This window comes from Euleptes europaea, chromosome 4, assembly GCF_029931775.1.
Source record: "Euleptes europaea isolate rEulEur1 chromosome 4, rEulEur1.hap1, whole genome shotgun sequence".
Lineage (NCBI taxonomy): Eukaryota > Metazoa > Chordata > Lepidosauria > Squamata > Sphaerodactylidae > Euleptes > Euleptes europaea.
This window is the reverse complement of record NC_079315.1, coordinates 55,504,250-55,522,768: the sequence shown is the minus strand read 5'-3', so window position 1 is coordinate 55,522,768 and position 18,519 is coordinate 55,504,250. Positions and strand designations below refer to the sequence as shown.

The window sequence follows — 18,519 nt, the reverse complement described above, 5'->3', positions numbered from 1 at the left end:
GAATTTTTGAGGAGACAACTGCACATAGTAGCTTTTTAGTTTTAGATTTTTAGCTACAGCTTTTTTAGCCTGTAGATTTATAATAATTTCATAACAATTGTCGCTTTTTAGCCATACCTTTTAACCTGTAAATTCATTACTTTATAACACTTATTTTATATTTTATATTTTATAACATAATATTTTATAACATTTTTATATTTTGACTTAATGTTTTAAAAATCTGTTTGAGACCTACCCTAATTGTCGTTGCTCTCTTTGTGGTGGTCCCCCTCAGTCTAAATTGGTTCTGCTTCATATTGAAATAATTGAGGTTAAAGAACTAGGCAAATAATACTCTTATTGCTGGGCCCTTTTTGATTTATCTAACCTTGTTTAGATTAATATTTATAATATTATGAACCCTCTTTAATACTGAGATGGGGATTAAATGCAGGTACCTTCTTGAAGAGGGGAAACAACGTATAACTAAACAATGTAGGCTAGATTTTTTTTTTGAGAGAGAAACGAAAATAGCTTTGAAGCTTTGGGTACCCCTGACATCTGTGACATAGTTAATGACTCTTCTACAAAGGGGAAAGAAGGTTCCTTTTCTCGGCAAAACAAACATCCACCTTGAATAGAGGCGATTCCTGTCTGCGGGAGGGGGTGGATTGCCAGTCTTAGATCCTTCTGAGCTAGAGATCTGCCAGGACCCACGAAAGGCCAGACCAAATGATTTCGCGGGCCTTTTACGGCCCCTGGGCCTGATGTTCCTCACCCCTGGTCTACAGGAAGAGAATGATAGTAGAGGAGGGAGCAGAAACCAGGGGAGAAATAAAAAAAAGCAGTGAGTTTCTATTACAAGACTTTCTGCTAGGAGACACTGACGTTAAAACAAGGAAGGATAATCTTAGTTTGTTGGCAACTCAAACCTTATTGCAAACTCTCTTTAAAAATTTAGGGAAAACTAGATCTATTAACTACTTATATCTTCCATAATGAGAAACAAGAAAAGGAAATAGATAGTGGTCCTCCAGATCTTCCTCAATCTAGATCTTTGCCTTGGGAACTAAGATGAGCCACCAAAATTTGATTTACAAACCATGTGAACTTATCATTCTTGGATGTATTTTTTCAATGTCAAAAAGCCTTGCTGGGAAAAGGCATTTCAGTCAGTGCCACGGTGCAGTGGGATGCCTTTTCTCCTTGCTGTTTTCCTAACACAAATCACCTCTCCGTAGCTGCCTTTATGGTGGTGGAGACAGGTACCTGTATTGTATCTGTTTCCCCTGAAGAGGCAGATAGCAGATGGGGAGGGTGTGATTTCTGCTGGGAAAAGTCATTGAGAAGAGGATAAGCACCCCTCTAAGTAGGACAGGAAGTATGGTAATTTATGCATGGGAGTTTTACCTACGGTTTATTGCTGGCTGGGCCCATACTTTCCAGTTGGGAATCTATGCACCAGCAGTCTCCAAACCCAAATTAAGTCCCGCCTCTTTAAATGCTGCATTGTAATTGGCTTACATCGCAGTGCTCACTGTGAGAGAAGATTCCCCCCCCCCAAACCCAATTGCCGCATTTTGAGAACAAAAAACGGAGTAATCTGAAAGGAAGGGGGGGGGAGAAATTCAAGCCTCGTTTTAAAAAGCCTTTCTTCTACTCAGAAAGAGCTCCAAGAAAGCAGGAAGTAGGAAGTATTTGAATCCCCACCTCTTTGCAGTCTGCTTTGTGATTGGTTGTGAGAGAAAGCAATTTTCCTGTGGCCCATACTTTGCCTTTTGCATGGCAATTTCAGCTGGGCTGAGCTCAGTGGCGAGGGAAGAGTCGGGTTAACAGAGGAATGGGAAGACCCAGACATTGCGAGGACTGCAGAGAAGTAATTTAGAATGGACGGAAAACTCATGCAGAACTCCAAGGAACAACTGAGTCAGACAGGGGATGAACGTGAGTCCAAGTACCCATGCATAAATGACCAATGTATCTAGCCTGTCTCCACTCTCCAAGCAGAAGATCAACACTGTTGATGAGAATCTGGCTGGAACTACCTATGTGCAGCCTAGGGTTGCCAACTGCCAGGTAGTTAGATAAATATACAGTTAGCCTGCTATATAGTTAGTTAGCAAAACCCAAAAATAGCAGAAAACATTCACTAGGACAATAGTTCAATTAGGCATATATATTTCCAAATAATGTATTCATTAGTGATGCCAAAATCATATAAATTCTAAATCATATCAATTCACATATGTGCTGTTGAATCACAAGCATTTCAAATCAATAAAGTCTTTTGTGAGTGTCTCGCCAACTTGCGTCTAGAAGACGGCACCCTGTAGCATTTTCTGCACATATTGCCACGCACGGGATTACTTATCCAACAGAGCGGCAACAAGAAGACCTCTACTATCTACATTGCCAGAGCTCAATACTACTGTGACTGTTCCAACGTCTTCTAGACGCAAGTTGGCGAGACACTCGCAAAAGACTTTATTGATTTGAAATGCTTGTGATTCAACAGCACATATGTGAATTGATATGATTTAGAATTTATATGATTTTGGCATCACTAATGAATACATTATTTGGAAATATATATTCCTAATTGAATTATTGTCCTAGTGAATGTTTTCTGCTATTTTTGGGTTTTGCTAACTGCCAGGTAGTAGCAGGAGATCTCCTGCTAATTCAACTGATCTCGAGCTGATAGAGATCAGATCACCTGGAGAAAAATGGCCGCTTTGGCAATTGAACTCTACGGCATTGAAGTCCCTCCCCTCCCCAAACCCCGCCTTCCTCTGGCTCCGCCCCCAGAATCTCCCGCTGGTGGCGAAGAGGGACCTGGCAACCCTAGTGCAGCCTAAGGAATGATATCTGGTGGACCTGTTTACATCCACATTGCTGCAATCAGCTAAAGATATGGATTCCTGCTTCCCACACAGATATATCTGTAACTGGATTATAATGATAATGTAAGAAATGTTGTGCTGAATCAGATGAATGGTTTTGTTATTTCAGCACTGTATATTCTGGCAGTAGATATTCAGCAAATTTTAAAGTTCATGAACAATATAAGGTGATCTCCATCTCTGCTAACCCACAACATCTTGTAGACAAAAGAATGTTGTCTCTGAATATGGAATATGTTAGCCTGAACATGGCCTGTGGCTCTTAGCGTATTGGACTCATAGCCTATGGCTCAAGCTGTCTGGAGATCCAGCACCCTGGATGCAACTGGAAGGAGTGGTGGGCAAGCAATGCTTCAGTGCCCCAACAACTGCTGTACTGAGGCACTGAGAGCCATCCAGAGCGAAGGCTGGAATTTGTGGGTTGTGATTCTAGGAGGAAGAAGGGTGAGGGTATGCCACTTTGTTTGTTCTTCACCAGGTGAGATCTGGCTTGCATCTGGTGTGTGTATTTCTATTCAGGTCCAGGTGAGAGGAGGGTCTGGATATGTGTCTGTTTTATGTTTTCCAAGACCCAAGTGAGAGCTGGTTGTGGATTTTTTTACAGTAAGTATTAGCTGTGGGTGTGTCTTTGCTGTCTGTTGGTTCATTGGTTTCTTTGTGTACTAGAGGGAAAGAAGTGCTTGGGGAGACATAATGTGGTGAGAGATAGTGTCATTATTCATAGTGTATGGACTAGAGGAAGATTTAGCAGTAGAAAAAAAGCAGGAAAGGTAAAGGGAAGGGACAACAGGTATTTACATGCTGTTGCCTTTTCTGGCTGTTCTTCCAGAACAAGTGATGTTGTTAATCATATCAGCAACCTACCAGGCTATAAAATCCTGCTGCTAAATGCCAGATCAGTCACAGCATAAAGAACAGCCATCCAGGGTTTAATACTGGATGAGAGGGCTGACCTGGCATGTATCACTGAGATGTGGCTGGGGGAGGGGCTAATCTCTCCCAACTGTGCTCCCCAGAGTACTCTTAAGATATATTAGCATAGGTCTGGCAGGTGGGGAGGTGGTGTCCCTTTAGTCTATAAGGGCTCTATCCTCCTAGCACAGTGCCCCATCCAGAACCTTTCCAACGTTGAGGTTGTGTACCTAATGTTGGGGTTGAGAGATAGGACTGGGATTCTGTTGGTGTACCACCCATCCCACTGCCTAACACTCTCCCTGCTTGAGCTGACAGAGGTGGTATTGAGAACCCCTATGCTGGTTGACTTGGGGAACTTCAATGTTCATGCCAAGGCTTTCAGGAGTGGCTCAGGATATCATGTCCTCCATGACATCCACGGGCCTGTCTCAGGTAATAACTAGTCCTCTACACTGTGCAAGTCACACTTTTAATATGGTGTTTTGTTCTGGGTCTCTTGCAAAACAACAGTAAAGTAAAATGTTCATAAAAGGTGCAAACAATCCTTTATTTCAAAAGACTTTTTATCTACACAGTTATATTTGTCAATAAATCGAATAAATAAATATTTATGGTGCAGTCATTGATAAAGTCTTCCAAGTAGCATAAGTAGATCTTGAATTAATAGCACTAGAGGCTGCTGTAGAAGATGTGCGTGTAAAGTGCCTTCAAGTCACAGCCGACATGTTGTATGAGGTCTTTGGATGGGCAAAGCCAGCTATAAGTACCAGGAGCCTGGCTTTCTGCTCTTGAATGCTCAGCAAAGAAAACCATCTGACTACTTACCTTTGAGTTCTCGCTCCTGGCTGCAGGATCTTGGGCTGGAAATTGCACAGTCCAGATCTGGTTCTTTAGGACAAGCACCCATTGCCCTGGCACTGTCCAGACATACCAAAGAATAGGAAGTTGTTGTTCACTTTGTGGTGAGATTTATCTATGAAAAATGCATATAGCACTGAAGTCTACAAACTTTTAGTTTACATAGATGGTATCCTTCTTAGGAGGCAGGTAATGGCAAACAACCTCTGAACATCTCTTGCCTTGAATACCGCACCAGGGGTTGCCAAAAGTCAGATATGACTTCACAGCAAAAAATAAAAAATGAAAAATCCTGCTTATGCTTTGAGCTTTTTTTTATCATACATTGTATCTTGTTTTTGCTTTTTTTTTTTTTTTTTAAATTTGGTGCACTGCATCTCACAAGCTATTCTGGAAAACTGTTGGGAACCTATCCTGCAGTGCGGAAGAAGGCATGTTTTGTACAGCTGTGCTCATGCTTTTTCTTTATAATGTTTCAGCTCATCCACCATATACCATGTGCTTTAGAGTGAAATTCTACCCACATGAACCCTTGAAGATTAAAGAAGAGCTTACCAGGTATTTTTTGTTGTCTGTGCATTAGCTGATATCTTAGGATCATGGCTAACTGTATCATCATGTATGCTATACTAAACATTTTGCACTTTTGCTAACTTTCATTTTGCATGCATTTTTAGGAGCTTGAAAAGGAGGTTTGGGAAGTTGAATGGGGCCCATTAGTAAACAGTTATGTAAGACATCACTTGGTAAAGCATATAGTAATAACTGCGCAGGTTAGGAGCCTGCAGTGTGAAGGAAAGAAGGGGGAGAAATTGCTACCTTCTGCTCATCCATCGGTCCAGTTCTGCTCACACAAGTGATTTCATCCCCTTCCCTCCTGCAGCCTCACAACCCATATGCCTGTTACTCCACAAAAATCCTGTGACTTCAGGAATAAATTTTCCTGGGGTTGGAAAGGGGGAGAGGAGAGGCAAGAAGACCTGCGGCTGTTAGTGCTATCTGCTGATGGACCATGAGATCTAACCCATGGTATATGCGCACACCTGAATATTGGCTGTAGGTTCTGCTGCAGGCTCTGGCATTGTTTGGTATGCTAGCTCTCCTTTATGGTTTAGAATAATGATCTGATGATGTGCAGTAATACACGCAAAAAAAATGAATTTACTGAAATGTTCATGGGTAAATCCTTTATGAAATAGAGTTACGTGAACCATGTGGTTAGTTACCAGCCCTTCTCAGAGCCCTTCACAGAAGATGTTGGGTTCAAGAGTCCACGTCTGCTGCAAAGCAGGAGGGGGACTCCATCAGTGAAAGATTTTCTGTGTTGTTATAAGAGTTGAACATAAATCCTTGATGAATGGAAAATGTTACAGTGAAAACATGCACCCCCCATCTCCTATTCTTCATGGAAATGTCAACCCATTAATTAGAAAACACTCAGGGTGGTGACTGATTTCTTGACCATTTTTTGCCTTACTTGCCTTACAGCTAAAAGTGTGGGATCAAATAAGCAAGCAAGCAAACAAAAAACAAGCTTCCCCCCCCCCCAAAAAAAAACTGCACAACAACAAATCCAGCACTGGATTTTTGCAGGAAGCATTATAAATTATTTTGTCACGGGCAGTACTATTTCAAATCACTTCTGACTGGAAAAAAAATTACCTCAGCATCCCCAGGGAGAGGCTCTGTCAAATGCATGTTTGTTTATTTTGACAGCACACTCTGAATAGTAATTTACCCTGTTTGCTGACAGTGCCAATTTTCTGCTATGGGTTGTAATTATCTTTCACAGAGCAGTGAGTAATATTGTTATACATCATGAGGGTAAAAGTGATGGTAAAGTCATAAAATGTAGCAGAAATAAGCATGTCACTTTAACTCTCTTTTAACTCCTTTTTGTAACAGTACCCATTGAATTTATAGTGGGACTTGAAAGATGGGAAATATTTTATGAACTAATGTCTTATATCTTTTTTCAGAAGTGTTATTTTATGAGGAATTTGCTATTCAATAATCATTTAACTGATTTCCAGTTATCCCCAAAGAAGCAACAAGCAGATATCTATGTTTGCAAAGCAAATTTTGCAACAGCTAATTGCACCCTACAATAAAATAAACAAGAAAATAATTTAACATGATACATTAAAATTTGCTTTCATGCATACCTAGGCTGCATTAGATTACAGCTGTATATTTGAACAGTTAATGCTTTGTCGTATTTATTTACTCTATTTATAATCCACCTTTCTCACTGACTGAGAGCAGGTTACACAGAGTAAGTCAATAACAGTCCATAAGAAGAGACACATACTAAGCACAGTGTAAACTGATACAATGAGCAATGTACCAGGACTGGGATTACTGAATGAGCATAGTCTATTAGGCATGATACAGAGTGTAGATATAATGAAGACAAATGGTATTACCTTAGTCGAAAATAATGACACAACAAAACAGTAATGCTTAATTACCTGATAATACATCCTATGTGTGTGTGTAAAGTGCCGTCAAGTCGCAGCCGATTTATGGCAACCCCTTTTTTGTGGTTTTCATGGCAAGAGACTAACAGAGGTGGTTTGCCAGTGCCTTCCTCTGCACAGCAACCCTGGTATTCCTTGGTGGTCTCCCATCCAAATACTAACCAGGGCTGACCCTGCTTAGCTTCTGAGATCTGATGAGATCAGGCTAGCCTCGGCCATCCTGGTCAGGGCAATACATCCTATACAGAGCAGTATAATCCACTGTCCCTTTTACTTTATAAAGCACCTTCCTGAACTATTCTGTTGTAGTATAACCCTGTTAACTTTATAGAAAAACTCTCCTGAACAACTCCATTTTACATAGTTTGTGGAATGACGGGCATGGGAGCCCTTCTGACCTCCTCAGGCAAGCTATTCCACAAGGTAAGGGCTGCAACTGTATGCCACTCCTTGTATAGGAACTAATCTCAGAGGACAAAATGCACTGGTTTTTGGCTGCTAAATGCAAATGACCAGCAAATGTGACAAGATTAGGTTACAGTTTATTTAGTACAGTTGTATCTCACCCTTCCTCAAAGAAACTCAGGGTGACATACATTGTTCTCCCCTCCTCCATTTTATCCTCATAACAACCTTGTGAAGTAGGTTAAGCTGAGAGAGAGTGCCTGGAATGCTTCATGACAGTGTGGAAAATGTAACAGTTCAATCCTAAACCACATTAACTCACTGATTTTAATGGATTTAGAGGGATGTAACACTGTTTAGGATTGCACTGTAAATTTCTCAGATCCTGGCCAACATTCTAATTACGACACTATGCTGTTTCCTTTGATTTCGTTAATAATATTTAAACTACTTTCTGTGAACAATACTTAAGGAATCTTTCTATATGTATTTGAATTAAAGCTTGTCTAAATAGGTAACTAGGATGGATTAATCCACATCTTTTAAAGTGTTCCTTTTTGTAAACCTGAGAGGGCTTTTCAATCTGCAGCGATTAACATACTAAACCAGATTTTCTAATGGTTCAAATATCAAAATGTGTTAATCATGGACCAATCCATATTAAGAATTATATATATAAAAAAGGAGGTATTAAATAAAGTACAGTGCTCTGCCCAGGATGAGTAACAGAATGAGAATACATTTTACATTGTGATAGATAATATTTTGGACATGAGAGAACTGCATATTTTATCTTCACTTATATAAATAAACAAACTATGTTCTGTAAACATTTCTGGTACTGTATCTACTTATGTGCAAGTCTTTGACCATAATAAATAATTCATTTGTTCATTAACACTGTGTCAAATGTTGATGTATGGTTTGGATTAGTGGCGGAACCAGAACATGAATCAGCATAGAGCCCTCCATGCACTTAAATCCAACATTGTCCATATTTCTACTTCAAATTGTATATAAACTTATGATACAACAAGAGTTTCTAAAACCTCACTCAGGAACAGGCAATTCTATAGATTAATTACTTCCTAAAACATTTTCTACATTATCTTACATTCAACCCTTTCCCTCAGCCCATGGAAATGTGAATTCATAGTGTCAGATGATCTTATGTTTCACATAAGGAACTGTGTAACAAGTATTAAGATGAAAATGTTAAATGCCTCTCTGGTAGTTGTATCTGCTCTCACCAGAAAGGCAAACAGTTTCTCAAATTTACTCTTGGGCTTGCTAGCCGTCCCCAGGTAGTGCAAACTGATTTACATAACCAGAAAGTGTTATTAGAAGTTGCTAAATTTGTCTCAAAGTGATTATGTTGCAGACTCTTTTAGCACATTGTCATTGTGGATTAAGGGTTTTTGCTTTATTATTTTGCAGCATTGGGACAACTTCTCTCTTGAGAACCACCTGCAATCAGGAAAAGTGAATGTTTAAAAGCAGGCTTGATGCAGGCTTGAGGGCCAAATATAACATTAGGAAGATGCCACAAAAAGGTGTTGGACAATGCTAATAAGACCTTTTGATCTAGAAAAAACATACTACTTTCCAGACAGAGGGCTGGATCCAAAGAGGTATTTAGGCACTTAGATGGCTCTCATGGCGATGTTTCAACTTATTTCCTTTGAATAGCCAGCTGTGTCCATTGTGACTCCCTCTGGCTTCAAAGGCAGTTTACTATGTGACATGAAGACATGTTATTTGAGATACTAAAGTGGAGAGCTCCGTTTTTTGCTTGGAACTAGTTGGTATTGGGTTTTAAATGCTGTTTAAACAGAGGTAGCATGCTGCATAGTTCAACTGGAGGGGTCTCTACCCCAAACCTATCCTGAGAGACTGAGCCTGTGGATATCTAAATGCAGTTTTACTATAGGAGATATCAGGGAAACTGGATAAAAGACAATAACTTTTTTTTACAAACGGACAGGTGAAATAAGGTTGTTTAGTAAAGATACATTAAAATATTTACAGGAAACTCTTAATTGTGTTAACTCCTCATTACAGAGAACAGTTAACAGCCAAGCTTTTATTTTGAGGTGAATATTAGCCTTTCTTCAGCTGTAGGATTCTCACAGAGTAAATGTCAGCTCCTCCTAGAAGCCACAAATATAGCCAGTCTTCCTCAGCAACTGGGCTCTGAGGCAGCTATAGTCTCCTCCTAAAGCAGTCACTATGCTAGACTGCTTTATCACAAAAGTCATACTGAAACATCCTAAATTTCCTGAGAAAGGCTTTTCAGCTTACCCCTCTGTAAGCCCAATCCCTATCTCCAAACATTTTAGCCCTTTTAGACTTAAAGACAGGCTCTGAGACATCTAAAGTCTCCTGATACAGGTTCTCTTCAACTTAACACTCTGAAGATACAAGCCCTATCTGATAATATTCACTATTTTAGCCTGCCTAGCAGCCTTTAAACGGGATCCCTCCAGTCTCGCTCTGTCTCTCTGATAGCTCAGATAGATCCTATCGGATTCTGATCCTATCAGAATGGAGCTAACAATGTAACAGCCTTTTCTCTTTTACACCCCTCCCATCTGGCTTCATCAGCCATCTACAGGCCCTGGTTGGCTGTTTTTGCTCTGTACACACACCAAACAGGCATACAGGGGATTGGTGACTGACAAAAAGGGGCCGGATTGTTGCTTGTGGTTTTGTTCCACCTTATTATTATTCATTTGGCTGAAGCAACATGTAACAGACAATTGTGTGTATGTTTCTTTCAGGTTTGTTTTTAAGCAGCTTCAGGGGACTGTAATCTAGAGTGGAGATCCAGTGCAAAGAGGGGCTGCTTCTCAAAAGCTCTCTCCCAAGGTGCTGTTCTGCCAGTGGGAGAAAAGATATAGATACCCCGAGGGGAGAAAAGCAGCTAGGGGAGTGATTTTAGGCAAGGCAAAGGCTGTAGAGGAAAAGGTTAAGTAGAAGCACCCCCATCTTGTTGAACCTCTACGCAAGACTGGCCTTTTTATTTTGTGCACATGAATACTTTTCATGGAGCTTCGACCTGAATCAAGAAGTGATGTCTGGGGATAAGGGAGAGTATGTTTTCTCTGCTTGCCAAGTTGTTAGCATTTTTATTTTAAACTTCTAGGTAAGATTGTTGGCACAGTAGCATTAGATACATACACAGAATCATAACAAGATGTGTTTGTTTTTGCTGCTGTTCTGGGTGGTGGTCTTTTGCCAGTGTCCAATAATACACATGAATTTTTTTATGATGTTATGCTAAAAGTAGTATAAATTGGATGCTGCAACTCATGTTTATTTAGAAGTTGTATATTTAGAGTTACATTGTTCATTACTCTTTAATCTTTGCATTATTGGGATGTGACATATAGAATAGGAAGAAAATACATACCTATCTCTTTCTCAGCAATCTGATTTCATGAGACTCAACTTTCTTTCCTGCACTGTCTCTATGAAGCCTTTGCATTATGTTGTGAGCTACAATGGCAACACAAATCTTGTATATGTAGAAGTTATAATGACCAGAAGATGCATCTGTCTTACAAAGTATACGTTTTCTACATAATGCAGGTACCTCATGTATCTACAAATCAAAAGAGATATTTTCCATGGCCGTTTGCTGTGCTCTTTTTCTGATGCTGCCTATCTGGGTGCATGTATTGTCCAAGGTAAGTGCAACAAATAGCAACTTGGCAGAAATATTTGTTTTAATGGGAATTACCATAAAATAGGCTTAAAATTAATTGCAATTTGTTTGCTCCTGAATCAGTCCCTGTCCTCTGTCTGTGCCCTGCACTATGTAGAAGTGAACCAGTGGGTGAACTGAATGCAACTGGCCCTTTAACTACAGCAAAATATGGCCCTTGTGTGTCTCCCATTCCTCTGCCCAACCCTGTGCCTCAAAAGCTTTCAGCAGTATTGAGGCCCTAATAATCTTGGTGGTTTGGATGCTGCCACAGCAGAACTGGAGTCAGGGTGTGTGGAAGGTGGAGGATAGACAGGGATAGAGACCCTTCTGCCAGCCCTCCTACCTGCAGCTGAAGCTACTGTCAGCACAGCTGTAGTTAGTTGCCACAGATAATTGAGGTTAGGGTTGTAGCAATGGGTGATTGGGGATGGGGCAGGTAGTCAGTCATTCAAAGGGAGGACCCAGAACATAATACGTAAATTTAGAAGAATTCTCAAATATTGCTAGCTGCCAGGTCCTTTTCAGTAGGGGCATGGGAAAGTTCATCCATCTGGCAACCTTTTAAGATAATCTACACAAGTCTTCGTATGTGGATGGTGCCTGTTTTTCTTCATTGGCTAGGAGTTTGGCAGCTTATTTATATAACATTTTATTCTCTTCCTCCATTTTCACAGCTGAGCTTGGTGACTATGATCCTGATGAACAACTGGACAATTACATTGGTGACTTCAAGATTTTCCCCAAACAATCCCAAAAGCTGGACAGAAAAATAGCTGAAATACATAAAAACGAATTCAGGTAGTTTCTCTTGCTGCTTGAAAGAACTGCTATATGTTGGTGCCTTCTACATGTTTTCCCTTGCACACATAACTTTAGCGTGGATGAAACACATATGCACAAAGTTAAAAATTCAGTGTAATTCCTTCAAAACAGTTGTAGAAATGCAGAATCCATTATTACTCCAAAGTAATCCAGTGAACTGATATAATTCTCCCTCTGAGGCAAAGGGCATCTTGGAGACAGCTGGGTGATTCCTTTCCGGTACTAAGGCAGGCAGGAACTAGAAAAACTTTCTCTCACTTCCTGCTTCCTGCCTGGATTTGCCCTCTGTCTCCAGCTTCCTTCCTGCCTCGCTAAAGGTTAGGCAGCTGATTGGGTTGCTCCGTCTGCAACCCTACCCCGACACGAGGAAGAAGGCTTTCCAGCCTCCAACTGCTACAAGAGCAAGCTAGTTACTACCTTATTGGATCAGGGGGATGCTATAGACATAGTTTATCTTAATTTCAGTAAGGCTTTTGATAAGGTTCCACATAGTATTCTCATTGACAAATTGGGGAAATGTGGTTTAGATCCTATTTCTGTTAGGTGGATCTGTAACTGGTTGACAGATCACACCCAAAAAGTGCTTGTTAATGGTCCCTCATCCACTTGGAGAAAAGTGAGTAGTGGAGTGCCTCAGGGATCACTCCTGGGCCCTGTGTTGTTCAATATCTTTATAAATGATTTGGATGACAGAATAGAGGGGATGCTTATTAAATTTGCAGATGATACTAAATTGGGAGAGGTAGCAAATACGGTAGAAGACAGAGCCAGGATACAGGATGATCTTGACAGGCTGGAGAATTGGGCTAAAACTAATAAAATGCACTTCAACAAAGATAAATGTAAAGTTCTGCATTTAGGTAGGAAAAATCAAATGCATAATTATAGAATGGGGGAGATTTGTCTCAGCAGTAGTGTGTGCAAAAAGGCTCTTGGGGTCTTAGTAGACCAAACACTGAACATGAGTCAGCAGTGTGATATGGTAGCTAAAAAGGCAAATGCGATCTTGTGCTGTATAGTGTCTAGATCACCCGAAGTGATAGTATCACTTTGCTCTGGTTAGACCTCACCTAGAGTATTGTGTTCAGTTTTGGGCACCACAATTTCAGAAAGATGTAGACAAGCTGGAACGTGTCCAGAGGAGGGCAACAAAGATGGTGAGGGGTCTGGAGACCAAGTCCTATGAGGAAAGGTTAAAGGAGCTGGTATGTTTAGCCTGAAGAGGAGAAGACTGAGAGGGGATATGATAACCATGTTCAAGTACTTGAAGGGCTGTCATATAGAGGAAGGTGCTGAGTTGTTTTCTGTTGCTCCAGAAGGTCAGACCAGAACCAACGGGTTGAAATTAAATCAAAAGAGTTTCCGTCTAGACATTAGGATGAATTTTCTAACAGTTAGAGCGGTTCCTCAGTGGAACAGGCTTCCTCGGGAGGTGGTAAGCTGTCCTTCCCTGGAGGTTTTTAAGCAGAGGCTAGATGGCCATCTGTCAGCAATGCTGATTCTATGACCTTAGGCAGATCATGAGAGAGGGCACCTTGGCCATCTTCTGGGCATGAAGTAAGGGGTCACTGGGGGTATGGGGGGGAGGTGGTTCGGAATTTCCTGCATTGTGCGGGGGGTTGGACTAGATGACCTTGGTGGTCCCTTCAAACTCTATGATCCTAGCTCTCCCTGACTCTCTACGCTCTCCTGTTTCCTCTACAACCTGAAGGAACAACAAGCAGTGGCTGCGCCACTCAACTTTGGAGCCAACGGGTTCCTCCAGCTGGAGGACCACGTGGATGGTCTCCTCTTGGCCACATGATAAGGGATTGTGGCCCCACGGGCTCCCGTGGAGGCAGTCGAACCCAGGAACACCAGGATGACCAGCAGGCCTTCTGCAGAGGCTGTGGAGCCCACAAAGAAGAAATCAAACAGCTGTGCCCTTGCGGGGGCGGTGGAGCCCAGCAGTGCCAAGGCGGCCGCCCAGGCCCCCGCAGAAGCGGGGGAGCCTGGGAGCAGCAAATCGGCTGGCAGGCTCCCCGTGGATGCGGCAGAACCCGGGACCAGCAGAGCAGCTGGCAGAGCTCCCGCGGAGGCGGTCGAGCCCTGAAGTGGCAAGGCGGCCGGCGGCAAGAGGAAGAAGAAAAAGGACGGGAAGACAGAGCCCAAGAAGCCCTGCCAGGACACCACCACTACACCCAAGGTCCGTTCAGTCCACGTGGGCGGCGAGGACCCCCACCTCAACTCGTACGCAGCGGTAAAACTGCGCCATGAGGTGCCCCCCCCCGGAGAGGTCCCTTCAGACAGTGCTCGCACTGAAGCAACCAAGCAGGAGCCGCAAGACACTGCTCCCCCCCACACCAATCGGAGTCTCCTCAGCAATGCGGTGAGATATAGGGGCCCAAATCTTTGTACTTGGTTGGCGGGCAGAAGCCTGAGGACCTTCTGGCCCTCATGAGATGAGCCCTCAGAGAAGAGTTCCCTTTCCTCCAGGCAGTGAACTCTGCACCCTCGTGGGTGTACCAGCTTCCCTTGGCCCACCAAGGTGGAGCAGAAAGCCTGGCCACTGCAGAGCCCCAGGCATTGGGAAGCCTCATCAGACACTTCTGTGGCATCGGAGGGGGAGGAAAGGGAGGAAGGAGAGTTCTCCTTGAACGAGGAAGAGCCTCCAGCCACCACAGACCAGCCGCCAGACTATTTGTGGGGGAGGATTACCAGCACCTCCTTACCAAAGCTCCTTACCAAATGGCCCTTGACCTCACAGAACCCACAGACCCAGGTGAGGAGGGCAAGGTACTTCTCGACCCAAGGGGCCCAAGGAGTTTTTCCGCAGGTCTCAGCCATCCGGCAAGATGGTCCCCTTCCCCAAGTTCTTTGAAGACCTGGTTAAGCGAGAATGGGAGAGACTGACCTCACACAGCCAGTTCCCAAGGAGTGCCAAAACCCTATACACCCAGGCACAACACACTATGGACATGCTCAAACTCTCGCTGGTAGACTCACCTGTAGCAGCGTTGCAATCCTCTGGCCTCCTGTCTGAGGATGGCAAGGGATCACTTAAGGACCCCCTCGATAGGCGAGCTGACCTGGCCTCCAGGAAGGCCCACGAGACCCTGACCACGGCTATGCAGGCCTCCACCACAGCGTCCCTCATTGCCAGAGCAGCCATAGTTTGTGTGAGGAAGCTGGCTACTCTCATCCCTCCTGAGCACAAACAGGCTACCGAGGGCATGAACAGAGTGCAGAAAGCTATCACCTTTCTGGCAGACGCTACCCTGGAAACTCTGACTCTCAGCGTCAGAGTGGTGGCTGCCAACACAGTGACCAGGAGGGCGATGTGGCTACAGGCCAGGCCAGCAGACTTCTCCTCCAAGTCCCTGTTACTGGCCTACCTATGCCAGGGAGGTCATCTCTTCAGTGACCGGTTGGATCAGATCCTCATGGACACGAAGGAGAAGAAAAAGGTGCTACCCTGCAGCCTCAAGAGAGACAGCTGGGGATATTCACCCTCTTCCTACCCATCCTTTCACTCCTTCCACTCCCTCCCACATCCACGATCAGATGCTCGCCGCCGATCATGGTCTTCTGGATGGGGGGCAGCCAAAGGAGGCGGCAGACCCAGTGGAGGTATCCAAGCCCACAGAAGCAATAAGGCCAGTTGCTTTGGCAAGCCAAAGAGGCAGTGATGCCGGACCCATACCAGTGGTGTGTGTGTGTGGGGGGGGCCACTGTACCACTTCAGACTGCAATGGGAACAGGCCGATCCCGACCACTGGGTACAACAGATAATCTGGACGAGTTATCTGATCGAATTCCAACAACCCCCCCATTGTTTTGTTCCGTCCCAGAAATCATCCAATCCCAACAAACATATGAGGACCTTGGCGGCGATATGTCACCTGCAGCAAATAGAGGCCATCGGAGACGTCCCAGCGGAAGAGGGATCCTCCGGAGTCTACTCCATCTTTTTCACCATGCCCAAAAGAAATGGGGACTGGCGTGCCATCCTGAACCTAAAGTATGGCAACAGGTTCATTCGCGCCAAACTTTTCCGGATGGAGACCCTTCGCTCCATCGTCGAGGCACTTCACCCGGGCGACTTCATGTCCTCCATAGACTTGACGGAGGCGTACTTCCACATACCCATCAACATCAGCCACCGCCGTTATCTGCACTTCAGCTACAGGGATTGTCATTTCCAGTTCAAGGCGCTTCCCTTTGGTCTCTCCTCCGCTCCCAGAGTCTTCACCAAGGTCCTGATCACCCTGGTGGCCCTCCTCAAGAGGGTGCATGTCTACCCCTACCTTGACAACCTTCTGATTTCTGCTCCCATGGAACACACAGCCACCCAGCACACATAGAGGGTGATGCAGGTGATGCAGGTGCGTGATGCGCACGGGTTCCTGGTCAACGCATCCAAAAGCCACACGTCCCCAACACAACGCCTCCAGCATCTGAGAGTCATCATAGACATCACTCACAACACCCTCTACCTCCTGAGCGACAAAGCCGCCAAAGTCTCCACTATGGCCCACCGTGCGATCAACTCAAGGACAACCAGACTGTCCCTCCTGGCCCAGCTGCAGGGTGCGATAATCGCCTGCATAGACTCTGTCCCTTGGGCTCGCCTACATGCCCGCCCACTCCATTGGTTTCTCAAGCCCTACCAGCCACTTATCCTTCAGCGGAGGAACTTTTGATTGACTCTTTCCCCTCCTGTCAAGCACGGACTGCGCTGGTGGGCAAACCCTTTCAACCTCCAGAGGACCAACAGTATTGGCACCAGGTATCGGCCCGGGTCTCCACCGATGCCGGCCTGGAAGGTTGGGGCGCCACAGTGAATCAGCAGATGGTGCAAGGTATGTGGACGAAGAGAGAGAGGACCCTTCACATCAGCCAGCTCAAGCTCCAAGCCATCTTCAATGCTCTCAAGGCCTTCCAGTTGCTGCTCGAAGGCTGCCACATGCTGATTCGGACAGACAACGTCACCGCAAAGGCGCACCTGAACAAGCAGGGAGAGTCCAAGTCTTCCGCACTCCACCAGGAGGCCATCCGGATCCTGAACTGGGCAGAAAACCACCTCAGGTCCCTCAGGGCAGAGCACATCCGAGGCAAGCTCAACATCCAGGCCGACTGGTTGAGCAGACAGAAGATCGACGAGGGCGAGTGGTCACTACACCCACGGATGATCCAGATTATTTCTGCTCGCTTCGGGCAACCGGTGGCAGATCTCTTCACATCCCCCACGAATCATCAGGTACCCCGATTCTTCACATGTTATTCTCACCCCAGGACGGAGCAGGTGGATGTTCTCCTAGCCCCTTGGCCCCAGGGCTGCCTCTACACCTTCCCGCCGCTACCAGTAATACTGAAGGCCCTGTGGAAGCTGAGACAGAAGCTTGTGACGGTCCTCTTCGTGACACCTGACTGGCTACACAGGCCCTGGTACTCCACCCTCCGGGAACTATCCATTCACTCCACGTGGAGGATACCAACCTCTACGGACATGCTGCATCAGGGCCCGGTCCTTCACCCGGACCCAGGCTGGCTTTGTCTAACTGTCTGGCTTTTCAGAGGCAACGGCTCTTAGACCTCAGCTATGCTCCCGACATGGTTGACAACATGATGGTGGCCAGGCGTCTTTCCACTCAGCGCATATACCACACCGCGTGGAAGGCATTCATGCATTAGTGCAGGCACAAGGGAGTGGAACTCCTCAGACCCTCCATGGCCGAGCTCCTGGCCTTCCTGCAAGAAGGGGCCCAACAGGTGTTAAGATCCTCCACCCTGTGTAAACAGCTGGAAGCCATCGCCACAGTCATTCCTCTCCTGGGAAACTACACCACCTCAAGGCATCCACATCTCCTCACCTTCCTGAGAGGGGTTTCTCTGACTTCGCTTCCGATCATCCACCGGTTTCCCTCCTGGCGCCTTCACGTGGCCCTCACAGCGCTCACCAAGCCTCCTTTCGAGTCCATCATTATTGCCTCAACGAGTTTTCCTCAGCGGATGTGGCCTTCGGCCGTCGGGTGCTCCAGCACATCCTTGATGAGGATGACTCCCACCCTTCAACGGCATAGCTCTTGGACACCCCAGCTGTCTCCAAGATGCCCTTCGCCTCAGAGGGAGAATGGGACCTTGATTACTTACTGTGAAGGTTCCTTCTCCTCTGAGGTAAGAAGGGCATCTTGCCCCACCCTGGGGCAAAGACTGGAGCACCATCCTGAACCTCGACCAGATAGTTGACTAAGAGGAGAGAGCGGGCTCCTCCCTGCAGTCACCATTGAGTTAAACCTAGCCAGTTTTTTATTGTTCTGTATGCAAGTTCAATGGTTATTCTCTGTTCTGTTATGAGTGTCACCCTTTTTTATCTACATAAAAGTTTTGATGTTCCCCACTTCTGCAATGTGGTCCCGAGTCTTAGTTGGTTATTCGCTACATAACGTTATCTACACATTCCTGC

General features: G+C 44.8%; 1 protein-coding gene across 1 annotated transcript in view; it reads left to right on the top strand.

Moving 5' to 3' along the window:
• FRMD3 (FERM domain containing 3) overlaps nt 1-18,519 on the top strand; it is a 151,637-nt gene that overhangs the window by 95,522 nt on the left and 37,596 nt on the right. The window contains exons 4-6 of the mRNA XM_056848723.1: nt 5,138-5,216; nt 11,135-11,232; nt 11,927-12,050. Coding sequence (XP_056704701.1) covers nt 5,138-5,216; nt 11,135-11,232; nt 11,927-12,050 — 301 coding nt within the window. The remainder of the gene's footprint in view (nt 1-5,137; nt 5,217-11,134; nt 11,233-11,926; nt 12,051-18,519) is intronic.